The sequence below is a fragment of the Nerophis lumbriciformis genome, linkage group LG01 (assembly GCF_033978685.3).
Source record: "Nerophis lumbriciformis linkage group LG01, RoL_Nlum_v2.1, whole genome shotgun sequence".
Lineage (NCBI taxonomy): Eukaryota > Metazoa > Chordata > Actinopteri > Syngnathiformes > Syngnathidae > Nerophis > Nerophis lumbriciformis.
In genome coordinates, this window is record NC_084548.2 from 25506850 (window position 1) to 25521652 (window position 14803).

General features: G+C 42.3%; 1 protein-coding gene across 1 annotated transcript in view; it reads left to right on the forward strand.

Moving 5' to 3' along the window:
- The first annotated feature begins 3703 nt into the window (after positions 1 to 3703).
- Positions 3704 to 14803, forward strand: part of dmd (dystrophin) — a 586555-nt gene continuing 575455 nt past the window's right edge. Inside the window, exon 1 of the mRNA XM_061978041.1 lies at positions 3704 to 3996. Coding sequence (XP_061834025.1) covers positions 3915 to 3996 — 82 coding nt within the window. The 5' untranslated portion in view covers positions 3704 to 3914. The remainder of the gene's footprint in view (positions 3997 to 14803) is intronic.

Sequence of the window (14803 nt, forward strand, 5' to 3'; positions counted from 1 at the left end):
TCATGCCCTGGACACAAAGCCTGCATTAGTCACATTGTGTTGGTAGAGCTTCTGTCAGGATTGCTCCTGACTGCTTAGACTTCTTTGTGTTTTTTTCCCCCCGTGTTTTGAGTTTATTTCTGTTTTCAGCGCTCCTTTTCTCCTTTGGTTGTCACTTCTTGCTGGGAGCGCTGATTGAACACACTCTCTGATTGGTGAACAGGACATTCACCTGTCGCTAATCACTAATCAGAGGGCTTTATCAGGCTGCCTTACTATTTAGGCCAGACATCATGTTTGTAGAAAAACAGGCACCACCCATCACCAGGCCAATACCATCCCTACAGTGAAGCATGGTGGTGGCAGCATCATGCTGTGGGGATGTTTTTCAGCGGCAGGAACTGGGAGACCAGTCAAAATAGAGGTAAAGATGAATGCAGCAATGTACAGAGTCATCCTGGATGAAAACCTGCCAGAGGGCCCTTTTGACCTCAGACTGGGGCGACTGTACATCTTTCAGCAAGACAACGACCCTAAGCACACAGCCAGGATATCAATATGATGGCTTCAGGACAACTCTGTATATGTCCCTGAGTGGCCCAACCAGAGCCCAGACTTGAATCCGATTGAACATCTCTGGAGAGATCTGAAAATGGCTGCGCACCGACGCATCCAACCTGGTGGAGCTTGAGAGGTGCTGCAAAAAGGAATGGGTGAAACTGCCCAAAAATAGGTGTGCAAATCTTGTGGCATCAAATTCAAAAAAACTTGAGGCTGTAATTGCTGCCAAAAGTGCGTCAACAAAGTATTGAGCAAATGTTGTGAATACTTTTGCACATGTGACTTTTTAGCTTTTTATTTTTAATACAATTGCGAGCACTTCTAAAAAAAAAAAAAAAAAGGTTTTATATTAAGAGGTATTGTATGTAGAATTTTGAGGACAAAATGAATATATTCCATTTTAGAACACTAACATAAAATATGGAATAAGGAACGCGCTGTGAATACTTTCCGGATGCACTGTTTAGGAAATAAGTCATTGTTGAACAAATGAGGGTTTTGAAGGATTTTAATAAAACATTTTTTTGTTTTGCTTTCCTTTACTTACTTTGTACAAACTTTATTTTAATTTACAATTGCATGTCCATCCATCCATCCATTTTCTATCCTAATAAAATGAAATCACTGTATTGTATTTTGCTGATATTGTTACATTGTTGTATTTATATACTGTAGCCTATTTTTCCCCCACAAATTAGTTCGTTGATTACAAAATCATTTTTCCATCCATCCATCCATCTTCTTCCGCTTATCCGAGGTCGGGTCGCGGGGGCAGCAGCCTAAGCAGGGAAGCCAAGACTTCCCTCTCCCCAGCCACTTCGTCCAGCTCTTCCCGGGGGATCTGGCGGGGGGCCGGGCTGTATATATATATATATATATATATATATGTGTGTGAATGCTTGTCCAGGGTGTACCTCACCTACTGCCCGAATGCAGCTGAGATAGGCTCCAGTACCCCCCCGCGACCCCGAAAGGGACAAGTGGTAAAAAATGGATGGATGGATGGATGGATATATATATATATATATATATATATATACAAACCCCGTTTCCATATGAGTTGGGAAATTGTGTTAGATGTAAATATAAACGGAATACAATGATTTGCAAATCATTTTCAACCCATATTCAATTGAATGCACTACAAAGACAACATATTTGATGTTCAAACTCATAAACTTTATTTTTTTTTTGCAAATAATAATTAACTTAGAATTTCATGGCTGCAACTCGTGCCAAAGTAGTTGGGAAAGGGCATGTTCACCACTGTGTTACATGGCCTTTCCTTTTAACAACACTCCGTAAACGTTTGGGAACTGAGGAGACACATTTTTTAAGCTTCACAGGTGGAATTATTTCCCATTCTTGCTTGATGTACAGCTTAAGTTGTTCAACAGTCCGGGGGTCTCCGTTGTGGTATTTTAGGTTTCATAATGCACCACACATTTTCAATGGGGGACAGGTCTGGACTACAGGCAGGCCAGTCTAGTACCCACACTCTTTTACTATGAAGCCACGTTGATGTAACACGTGGCTTGGCATTGTCTTGCTGAAATAAGCAGGGGCGTCCATGGTAACGTTGCTTGGATGGCAACATATGTTGCTCCAAGACCTCTATGTACCTTTCAGCATTAATGGCGCCTTCACAGATGTGTAAGTTACCCATGTCTTGGGCACTAATACACCCCCATACCATCACAGATGCTGGCTTTTCAACTTTGCGCCTATAACAATCCGGATGGTTCTTTTTCTCTTTGGTCCGGAGGACACGACGTCCACTGTTTCCAGTCCATCTTAGATGAGCTCAGGCCCAGCAAAGCCGACGGCGTTTCTGGGTGTTGTTGATAAACGGTTTTCGCCTTGCATAGGAGAGTTTTAACTTGCACTTACAGATGTAGCGACCAACTGTAGTTACTGACAGTGGGTTTCTGAAGTGTTCCTGAGCCCATGTGGTGATATCCTTTACACACTGATGTCGCTTGTTGATGCAGTACAGCCTGAGGGATGGAAGGTCACGGGCTTAGCTGCTTACATGCAGTGATTTCTCTAGATTCTCTGAACCCTTTGATGATATTACGGACCGTAGATGGTGAATTCCCTAAATTCCTTGCAATAGCTGGTTGAGAAAGGTTTTTCTTAAACTGTTCAACAATTTGCTCACGCATTTGTTGACAAAGTGGTGACCCTCGCCCCATCCTTGTTTGTGAATGACTGAGCATTTCATGGAATCTACTTTTATACCCAATCATGGCACCCACCTGTTCCCAATTTTCCTGTTCACCTGTGGGATGTTCCAAATAAGTGTTTGATGAGCATTCCTCAACTTTATCAGTATTTATTGCCACCTTTCCCAACTTCTTTGTCACGTGTTGCTGGCATCAAATTCTAAAGTTAATGATTATTTGCAACAAAAAAAAAATGTTTATCAGTTTGAACATCAAATATGTTGTCTTTGTAGCATATTCAACTGAATATGGGTTGAAAATGATTTTCAAATCATTGTATTCCGTTTATATTTACATCTAACACAATTTCCCAACTCATATGGAAACGGGGTGTATATATATATATATATATATATATATATATATATATATATATATATATATATAATGTGAGTGTGAATGTTGTCTATCTGTGTTGGCCCTGCGATGAGGGGGCGACTTGTCCAGGGTGTACCCCGCCTTCTGCCCGATTGTAGCTGAGATAGGCTCCAGCACCCCCTGTCACCCCAAAAGGGACAAGCGGTAGAAAATGAATGGATGGAATCATGGGGGGGGGGGAAATAAGTTTTTTTTGTTAAACTTGGGACTTCCCGCGGCCCGGATTTTGGATGCTGGCGGGCCGTAGTTTAGGGACCCTGATTTAAAGTATCGTTGTCGGCAATACTGGACCTGTACTGTGTTTACATGGTATCAGACCAATTGCAGCATTCGCAGAATATTATTCAATAGGTTGAATAATGCAGCACGTGACTGTGAACATATTTATTTAGTTTTTTTATTCATGATGTCAGGTGAGGATCCCCTTCCTTTTGAATACCGGAAATAGAATTTCTGTTATGCGTCTGGCGCGCTGAGGACTTTTACGCATGGCGTCTGCACACCAGAACCGTCACACAGCTTACTATTTCAGGATGGGAATGCTCCGCCGACCCCCTCGGCTTCCAGTCCGCACACCTGCTCGTCTCCGTCTGCTTCTCTCTGACAGACTCGACCCAGAGCAGCTCCTCGTCTTCTCTGCTCAGTTCCGTTCTTGCGTTCCACTCCAGTCTGTGGCCGGAGAAGTCATCCAACTCTCCCTCGGACTACCTGCCTGTGTGCTCCAAAGACTTCCCTTCAGACCTTTTTGACCCACTTCCACTCTTGACCGACATGGCGGAGGCTGTGCGCCCCGAGGACTACTGCGACGAGGCGGTGGAGGACGAGTTCGGCGAAATCATCAAGTGTCGATCAGGTAGAACAAGACCAATTTATTTGAACTTGTGTGTGTGTTTGTTTGTGTGTGTGTGTGTGTGTGTGTGTGTGTGTGTGTGTGTGTGTGTGTGTGTGTGTGTGTGTGTGTTTTAATTGGTAGGCTAGCAGCAATATGACAACATTAAGCCATTTGTAGGAACTTGCCTATTAACCAGGGTCACAATACAGTTTTGATTGATTGATTGATTGAAACTTTTATTAGTAGATTGCACAGTACAGTACATATTCCGTACAATTGACCACTAAATGGTAACACCCGAATACGTTTTTCAACTTGGTCCACGTAAATCAATTCACAGTTGACAAAAAGCGAGCATTAGGTCAGTGTTTTTCAACCTTTTTTGAGCCAAGGCACATTTTTTGCGTTGAAAAAATCCGAAGGCACACCACCAGCAGAAATCATTAAAAAACAAAACTCAGTTGACAGTAAAAAGTCGTTGTTGGATATGACTTAAAACCATAACCAACCATGCATCAATATAGCTCTTGTGTACTGTCACGACCTGTCACATCACGCCGTGACTTATTTTGAGTTTTTTGCTGTTTTCCTGTGTGTAGTGTTTTAGTTCTTTTCTTGCGCCTCTATTTTGGTGGCTTTTTCTCTTTTTTTTTATATTTTCCTGGAGCAGTTTCATGTCTTCCTTTGAGTGATATTTCCCACATCTACTGTGTTTTAGCAATCAAGAATATTTCAGTTGTTTTTATCCTTCTTTGTGTGGACATTGTTGATTGTCATGTCATGTTCGTATGACATGACACAGTAAGTCTTTGCGCTCCTCCAGCATTCTGTTTTTGTTTACTTTATAGCCAGTTTAGTTTTAGTTTCGTTCTGCTTAGCCTTCCCTAAGCTTCAATGCCTTTTCTTTGGGGCACTCACCTTTTGTTTATTTCTGGTTTAAGCATTAGACACTTTTTTACCTGCACGCTGCCTCCCGCTGTTTCCGACATCTACAAAGCAATTAGCTACCGGCTGCCACCTACTGATATGGAAGAGTATTACACGGTTACTCTGCCGAGCTCTAGACAGCACCGACACTCAACAACAACACATAATTTGCAGACTATAATTACTGGTTTGCAAAAAATATTTTTAACCCAAATAGGTGAAGTTAGATAATCTCCCACGGCACACTAGACTGCGGCACAGTGGTTGAAAAACACTGCATTGCTGAATTTCCCCCAGGGATCAATAAAGTACTTTCTATTCTATTCTATTCTATTCTATTAGTGTCCCGCAGGCCGCAGCTAGTTTTTGGCTTTCCCATGACATAAAAAAAAAACCAAAATCCATCCATTTTCTATCGCTTATTCCCTTTGGGGTCGCGGGGGCGCTGGAGCCTATCTCAGCTACAATCGGGCGGAAGGCGGATCAATTATGAAAAGTATAAAAACAAAAGTGGATAAGAGCCACACAGAAAAGAAAATAATGTTTGAAAGTTGATAGAAAATGTTTTTGTTTGTATGTAAAAAAACCAACATAAATAACTAAAAATGGCCCGATTTCGTTGTGTATGAATGATTGTAAATGCCTTTCAAAAAAAAAAAACTCAGCTAGGAATCGTTTTTTGATTGTAGAATAGAAAACAACAAAAAGGTATTCCCTCATCTATTATTATATTTGATTTAGTATAACAATAAAACACACACAAAATAAATGCATCGGCTTACATAATATACAGTATTGGCCTATATTTAAAAAAATATATATATATTTTTTATTAGATTAAAATATCGGAAACTATTGTCTGTTATGTTTGACTTTATCCACAAACATCACTAATAAAATGCATAATAATTATATGGTTGTGGTGAACACTGTAAAAAAAAAAAAGCCTCACAATTTACAGTAAAATACCGGCAGCTGTGTTTGCCAGGAATTCATAATAAAAATACAGTCAAGACATCAAGGTATGTTGATGTTGAAACCGTACATTTTACAGTTGATAACTGTTTTTGCTTAAGGTAAATTACTATTTAAAAATATATATATATTGTTAACCTGTTTACACAAAAACAAAACAATTTAATTAATGGTAAAATACTGGCAGCTGGGATTGCCAGGAATTCACCGTTAAACAAATTAAGGCCAATTTTAGTGTTGCCAGTCAGCCTATCCACAGGAGTATGTCTTTGGAGGTGGGAGGAAGCTGGAGTACCAGAGAGAACCCACACAGTCACAGTGAGAACTTGCAAACTCCTCACACAAAGACCCATGGCCAGGAAATCGAACCCAGGACTTTCTCAATATGAGGCACAAATGCTAACAACATTTCCACCGTGCTGCCCTGTCACTAATACTCGTATCCGCAAAATATCTGTTTCCAAGACAAGAGCGGTACATTAAGCATATTAACTTGAAAATATTTGTACAACCTTTCACTGGACAACTCACAAGTTCAACATGGCCTTCTGCAACATATTCCTTCAAGTGAGCGATTAAAAATGAATCTTAAATGCTCTGTATCCGTTAAATAGCTGCTTGCTACCAGTTCCAGCGCACTTGAACACACAGCGTGGTTCATTTCAATGCAGTTTACAATGAAGCAGATAGACCTAACCCCTCAATGTATTGTACAACTTGCCACAAAAATACAAGAAAACATGTTGTTAGCTGAAAGTTAACTAGGCTAATGCTTTAACACAAATCCATAAACAATTAAGGTATGTTGTAAATTTAAATGTAGAATCTACAAAATCTTAAATTTAGACAGTATATTTTAGAGTACAACAAACTGGATAAGCTTATAAAGAAGAAATGCAACATGGCTAAAGAAGTCTGGATAAACTCACAAAGTGAAGAAATAGAACAACACAAGGACACTAATAGCAAGTACATGCACCAAAAGATCAAATAAGTCAACTGGACGCTGGGTCCCTCAAAGTCAGGATGCATCCAATCAAAGGAAGGCAACGTACTAATGGATAAGGAAGACATTCTGTCAAGATGGTCAGAATATATTGAAGATTTATTAACTTCAACTATTAGAAAAAAAATGGAAGGCCCACCCATAACAGAAGATGAAGTGAAAAATACCATGTCCAAAATGAAACATGGTAAAGCGGTTGGAGCAGATAAAATACCAATTGAAGTCATAGAAGCACTCGAAGAAATTGGAACATCAGAGCTGACAAAACTGTTTACCATCATTTACAACGACGGGCAAATTCCATCAGATATGAAAAATCTATTTTTATTACTCTGCCAAAGAAACCAGGAACCACAGACTGTGATCAACATAGATTGATATGCCTTATGAGTCATACCACCAACATTCTTCTTAGAGTACTGATGGCAAGAGCAAGGAATAAGATACATCCAGAACTTTCGGCCACGCAAATCAGATTTCCCCCGGACCAGTGCACTAGAAATGCTATATTTACACTCCGTATGGTAATTGAGAGATCAATAGAAGTGCAAACAGATTTATACATGTGTTTTATGAACTATTTCAAAGCATTCGATTAAAGAGAAACATAAAAACCTTTTCTAAATCTTGAATGAGCTGGATATTGATGGGAAAGACCTGAGGATTATCAGAAATCAGTACTGGGAACAAGAAGCAGCAGTCCGAATAGATAGTGAATGTAGTCAATTCAAAGCCATTCAAAGGGATGTTTGACAATGTTGTGTACTATCTCCTGATCTGTTTAACATCTACAGTGAAATGATCTTACGCAACATCAATCATCAAGATGGTATAAAAATTGGAGGAATTGATGTTAACAACCTCAGATATGCAGATGACACTGTGCTAGTGGCAGACTGATGAAAAACTACAGAACATCCCGAACACAGTAGTAGCCCACAGTGAAGCAAACGGACTGGCTTTAAACCTCAACGAAACCGAAAACATGACAGTTTCCAAGAAGCCTCATCCACTTGCATGTAACATCACATGCAACAACAAGAAAATAAAACAAGTGGATCTATTAAAATACCTCGGTGTCACAGTAACATCTGATGGTAGGTGTGAAAGAGATAAACAAAAGGATTACCATGTCAAAAGACAGCTTCAACAAAATGAATCTTATATTTAAAAATAGAAACATCTCAATTGACACCAAACTCAGAGTCCTCAAAATGTATGTATGGTCTGTCCTACTTTACGGCTGTGAATGCTGGACTTTAAACAATCAACAACTGAGAAAATTAGAGGCAACTGAAATGTGGTTCTACAGAAGAATACTCCGCATATCATGGACTGAAAAGAAAAGTAATGAAGAGGTATTGGCAAAGGCAAAAACAAGAAGATCTCTAATTGCAACAATTCAAAATAGGCAGCTGAAATTCCTCGGACATATCATTAGAAAAGACAGCTTAGAAAAACTGATGTTAACAGGAAAACTAGTAGGAAAGAAAGCTCCAGGTCGACAACGAACAACAGCCTAAGAAATGTTATCGGAAATATCAATAATATAGAGCTCATACATAGAGCGGACGACCGAAAAGACTGGAGAGCCCTGATCATCGATGCCTGCAAACAGGCCTGATACCCCATGATGATGATTTTAGAGTATTTGCATGTCATTCCAGTATTTGCATGTGTCATTCCAGTATTTGCAAATGCATTGTACAATTTTTTTTTACACTTTCACAGGAAAGTCATGTGTTTTCCACGTATAATAACCACAGTACGTTATGTTATCTACGGTTTCTTGTTTTCCATGAATTAATTTGCTATTGCGATACATTATTTTTGATTTTACGGTGTTTTACTATTGCTATTTAACAAATGCTTGCCGTAGTTTTAACAGTAATTTTTACCATGCAGGGATATAACGATAAATGGTTTTATTGATAACCGCGGTAAAACTCACCATGGTTACGATTAAAGTTTACAAATAAAATGATCGAAAAACCATGATTGATAACTTCATAAACTCAGACTGACTGGTGTCAACTCACTAAATTAAATGCTGACTTGAAAACAAGAGACACTAACGTCTATCCCTATTAAGAAATGACATACACCAATCTAAACCTATTCAAACATATTGCTGTCTGAGCAAATAAGCTATTAGTAATTGTGCACATTGAACCTACAAGCTGTGGTCTCTTAACACAGAGTGATCGAGGCGCAGGTGTTTTTACGGTGTGTTCAAGGGCCACTACCAGAATAAGACACCACACAACTCCCGCCAGAAATAATAATATATATTTTTTTGTGACGCACGTTTCATTTATATACATCTTAAAGTGCTAAAGTACAAACCAACATTTAAAACAATAGTGTAAAAGCTTAACCATTAAAACAGATAATACTGTGACTGAAACACTACCAGTGAGGCATAAGAAACACAAATATGCAAAATAGTGGGGTCCATTTATTTAGACATTAAAAAATAATTTAGTCTATTTTATTCAATCATGGTTTTGTTTGTAGATTAGAAAAATATATTTTTTTAAGTAATCCATTGTTTATTATTATATTGCATTTAGGAAATAAATAAGGTAATAAAAATTAAAAAAAATAGCTCAATAAAAGTGTTGACCTATATAATATGAGTGAAGTATTTGGATAATTACAATTTTAGACAAAAAGAACATTATATATTCTCTCAGTTATTTGTCAAGTTGCAGGTGTCACGGTAGCACATGTTTGAGCTTGGCGTGACCCCAAGATGCAGAGACGGATGGCGACATGCAGGTAAAAGCTTATGTAAACTGGGACAAATAACAAAAGCCAGCAGACAGCGGTAATGCAGCACAAAGGCCAACCGTGACACGATACAGTAATCCAGCGCCTGACAGGTGAACCTAAAGGAACTTAAATAGGCCCAGTTATAAATGGAAAACAGGTGATGGCCTGAAACAGAAAAAGAGTGAAGGTACAGCACCAACTGTAGAAACTAAGCCGGAATTACAAAACTAGAACTAGAAAGTAGAGAAGCGCCATACAGGAAAACATAACTATAGGGGCGTTCAGAGTTCACACATTGCCGGTTTAGGCAATTCGCCGCGCTCCTCCAAAGACCGTGTTTATACCGAACACAAACCTTAGTCACCAATCAGCCCTCTGCCATAAATTTTAAAGAACTCAAAAAATTAAACATGTTGGGTTTTTCGTGTCTTGACGGTTTGAAATGAACCGTGTTTTTGAAATGTCTCTCGCTGTGTAAAAAACGGCAGCCTCCATGTTTGCACCACAAGGTTTGTGGTAAAACACCGACATCCTCCGCCAGTCACATTTTCCTCCCAGACTTTCACGACGTGAACATGGTAACTTAACGGAGGTGACAGAGTTAAACATGGAAGCATCACAGGCTCATCAAAGAGCTACACGGACGCACACATTATGTACAAACCCCGTTTCCATATGAGTTGGGAAATTGTGTTAGATGTAAATATAAACGGAATACAATGATTTGCAAATCTTTTTCAACCCATATTCAATTGAATGCACTACAAAGACAAGATATTTGATGTTCAAACTCATAAACTTTATTTTTTTTTTTGCAAATAATAATTAACTTAGAATTTCATGGCTGCAACACGTGCCAAAGTAGTTGGGAAAGGGCATGTTCACCACTGTGTTACATGGCCTTTCCTTTTAACAAAGCAAATAAGCTATTAGTAATTGTGCACATGTTGATAGTAAAGTAAACGTTTGGGAACTGAGGAAACACATTTTTTAAGTTTCTCAGGTGAAATTCTTTCCCATTCTTACTTGATGTACAGCTTAAGTTGTTCAACAGTCCGGGGGTATTTTAGGCTTCATAATGTGCCACACATTTTCATTGGGAGACAGGTCTGGACTACAGGCAGGCCAGTCTAGTACCCGCACTCTTTTACTATGAAGCCACGTTGATGTAACACGGGGCTTGGCATTGTCTTGCTGAAATAGGCAGGGGCGTCCATGGTAACGTTGCTTGGATGGCAACATATGTTGCTCCAAAACCTGTATGTACCTTTCACCATTAATGGCGCCTTCACAGATGTGTAAGTTACCCATGTCTTGGGCACTAATGCACCCCCATACCATCACACATGCTGGCTTTTCAACTTTGCGCCTATAACAATCCGGATGGTTCTTTTCCTCTTTGGTCCGGAAGACACGACGTCCACAGTTTCCGAAAACAATTTGAAATGTGGACGCGTCAGACCACAGAACACTTTTCCACTTTGTATCAGTCCATCTTAGATGAGTTCAGGCCCAGCGAAGCCGACGGCGTTTCTGGGTGTTGTTGATAAACGGTTTTCGCCTTGCATAGGAGAGTTTTAACTTGCACTTTGTAGTGACCAACTGTAGTTGATATCCTTTACACACTGATGTTGCTTGTTGATGCAATACAGCCTGAGGGATCAAAGGTCACGGGCTTAGCTGCTTACGTGCAGTGATTTCTCCAGATTCTATGAACCCTTTGATGATATTACGGACCGTAGATGGTGAAATCCCTAAATTCCTTGCAATAGCTGGTTAAGAAAGGTTTTTCTTAAACTGTTCAACAATTTGCTCACACATTTGTTCACAAAGTGGTGACCTCACCCCATCCTTGTTTATGAATGACTGAGCATTTCATGGAATCTACTTTTATACCCAATCATGGCACCCACCTTGCCTGTTCACCTGTGGGATGTTCCAAATAAGTGTTTGATGAGCATTCCTCAACTTTATTAGTATTTATTGTCACCTTTCCCAACTTCTTTGTCACGTGTTGCTGGCATCAAATTCTAAAGTTAATGATTATTTGCAAAAAAAAATGTTTATCAGTTTGAACATCAAATATGTTGTCTTTGTAGCATATTCAACTGAATATGGGTTGAAAATTATTTGCAAATCATTGTATTCCGTTTATATTTACATCTAACACAATTTCCCAACTCATATGGAAACGGGGTTTGTACATGCAGTATTAATATAGATCACACGCAACATGTCCACTAATAGTACACACAATTCTATAGTTTGCACACGCTATTTAGTGCGTGGTATTTGGATCTTAGTAAATCAGGCCCATAATGAGTTGAGATTAGTAGTATTTTCTTAAAGAGAAAGCACTCTTTTGTGTTTCATGGACACATAACTGCTCCATGAGTGTGCAAAAAAAATGCTAGCAGAATAAAACTGTGTTTTGTTTCTTTGTGTCTTTCTTAAAAAATTGGCTATAAAAATGTGTTGTTCTATAATGCGATGAGGTGGCGACTTGTCCGGGGTGTACTCCGCCTTCCGCCCGATTGTAGCTGAGATAGGTTCCAGCGCTCCCCGCGACCCCGAAGGGAATAAGCGGTAGAAAATGGATGGATGGATATAATGCATTAAAATATTACGTCTTACAGCTTTAAAGCCGGATATTCCTCAGTTAACTAACTTCCTATTATCCTGATTAACTTCTCTTTTATATCGGGAACGTACAGCATTTTTCTTATGCATGTTGTCAAGACTTGGACTGTGGAGTTTTTGTTTTCCCAAGATGCAAGAGAATTTGGATCGGACATGGCTTGAAGGGGGCTTCACGGTGGCAGAGGGGTTAGTGCATCTGCCTCACAATACGAAGGTCCTGAGTAGTCTTGGGTTCAATCCCGGGCTCGGGATCTTTCTGTGTGGAGTTTGCATGTTCTCCCCGTGACTGCGTGGGTTCCCTCCGGGTACTCCGGCTTCCTCCCACCTCCAAAGACATGCACCTGGGGATAAGTTGATTGGCAACACTAAATTGGCCCTAGTGTGTGGATGTGAGTGTGAATGTTGTCTGTCTATCTGTGTTGGCCCTGCGATGAGGTGGCGACTTGTCCAGGGTGTACCCCGCCTTCCGCCCGATTGTAGCTGAGATAGGCTCCAGCGCCCCCCGCGACCCCAAAGGGAATAAGCGGTAGAAAATGGATGGATGGATGGCTTGAAGGTGGGTATATGATTTATTTATCAAACAAAGAATAAACGAAAAGCGCGCACTTTGGCGGAGGTAAAAAACTTGGCGAATGAAAACAAAGCTTGCACAAAGGCAGAAACTGAACACGAAATAACAAAACACTTACTGTGGCATGGGACCGTGAACAGGGCTTGAAAACGCGAGGATAGCAGGGTGAGAAAGGCTATGACTCCAGGACGAACAACAGAAAATTAAAAGCTTAAATAACACAGACATGATTAACAACAGGTGCATGACTCAAAACAGGTGCGTGACATGACAGGTGAAACTAATGGGTAACTATGGTGACAAGACAAGGGAGTGAAAAGACAGAAACTAAAGAGTCCTATAACTAAACAAAACATGATTACGCAGACATGACAGAGCCCCTCCCTTAAGGACAGATACCAGATGTCCATAAAAAAAATTAACAAGAGTCATGGGAGGGCGGGAGGGGGACATGGTGGGTCGCCAGACCACGTGTCCCCGTATCCACCGGGGCAGAGTTAGGTGGCGGCGGCGAGTGGAACGCCGCTGCAGCAGGCGAGGCGGGCGCCCAGGGAATGGCCACATTCGTGGCCGACTGGGAGGTGAGCGCACTTGGCGTGGCGGGCGACCAGGTAGCGGCCATATCCGTGGCCGACGAGGAGGGAGGCGCGTCGTCATCGTGGCAGGCGTGTAAGCAGCAGATGATGCAGGCAGCGAAGCTCGGCGTGGCGCGTCAGGCGGCGAAGCTCGGCGTGGCGCGTCTTGGTCTTGGCCTAGGCGTGGGTCTTGGTCTTGGCATGGCGGGTCTTGGTCTTGGCATGGCGGGTCTTGGTCTCGGTCTTGGCATGGCGGGTCTCGGTCTTGGAATGGTGGGTCTCGGTCTTGGCGTGGCGGGTCTCGGTCTTGGCGTGGCGGGTCTCGGTCTTGGCGTGGCGGGTCTCGGTCTTGGCGTGGCGGGTCTCGGTCTTGGCGTGGCGGGTCTCGGTCTTGGCGTGGAGGGTCTTGGTCTTTGACTTGGCGTGGAGGGTATTGGTCTTGGACTTGGCATGGAGGGTCTTGGTCTTGGACTTGGCGTGGAGGGTCTTGGTCTTGGACTTGGCGTGGAGGGTCTTGGTCTTGGACTTTGCGTGGAGGGTCTTGGTCTTGGATTTGGCGTGGAGGGTCTTGGTCTTGGACTTGGCGTGGAGGGTCTTGGTCTTGGCTTGGCAGTGCTTGGCGGCGTGGAGCTGGTACCGGAGCTTGGCATGATGCGGCTAGGCGTGGTGCGGGTACTGGAGTCTGCCGTGGAACTTGGCGTGGTGGAGCTGGTGCTAGCCTTGATGCGGCAACAGATGCAGCGACAGGTGCTAGCCGAGGTGCAGCGACAGGTGCTAGCCGAGGTGCAGCGACAGGTGCTAGCCGAGGTGCAGCGACAGGTGCTAGCCGAGGTGCAGCGACAGGTGCTAGCCGAGGAGCTGCGGCAGGTGCTAGCCGAGGAGCTGCGGCAGGTGCTAGCCGTGGAGCTGCGGCAGGTGCTAGCCGTGGAGCTGCGGCAGGTGCTAGCCGTGGAGCTAGCCTTGGAGCAGGTGGAGGTGGCCTAGCTGGGGGTTGCGGCTTGGCAGGTCGGAAGACTGGTAAGACGGTCATGCTGGAAACTGTGGCTTGACAGGTCGGAAGACTGGTGAGGGCGGTCGTGCTGGAGGCTGTGGCTTGACGGGTCGGAAGACTGGTGAGGGCGGTCGTGCTGGAGGCTGTGGCTTGACAGGTCGGAAGACTGGTGGTGGCGGCCGTGCTGGAGGCTGTGGCTTGACATGGTGATGCAGAGCCACCCCACCTACACAGCTCCCGACCCCAGCCCCCCCCTCAAGGGGCGGATACCAGACTCACTTTCTGCGGTCTGGAACTCTCTCTAGGGGTGGGTGGGGGGAGGCAGAAACGTCCCCTTTAAATTGTCCAAAATGTCTATTTTCTACCTG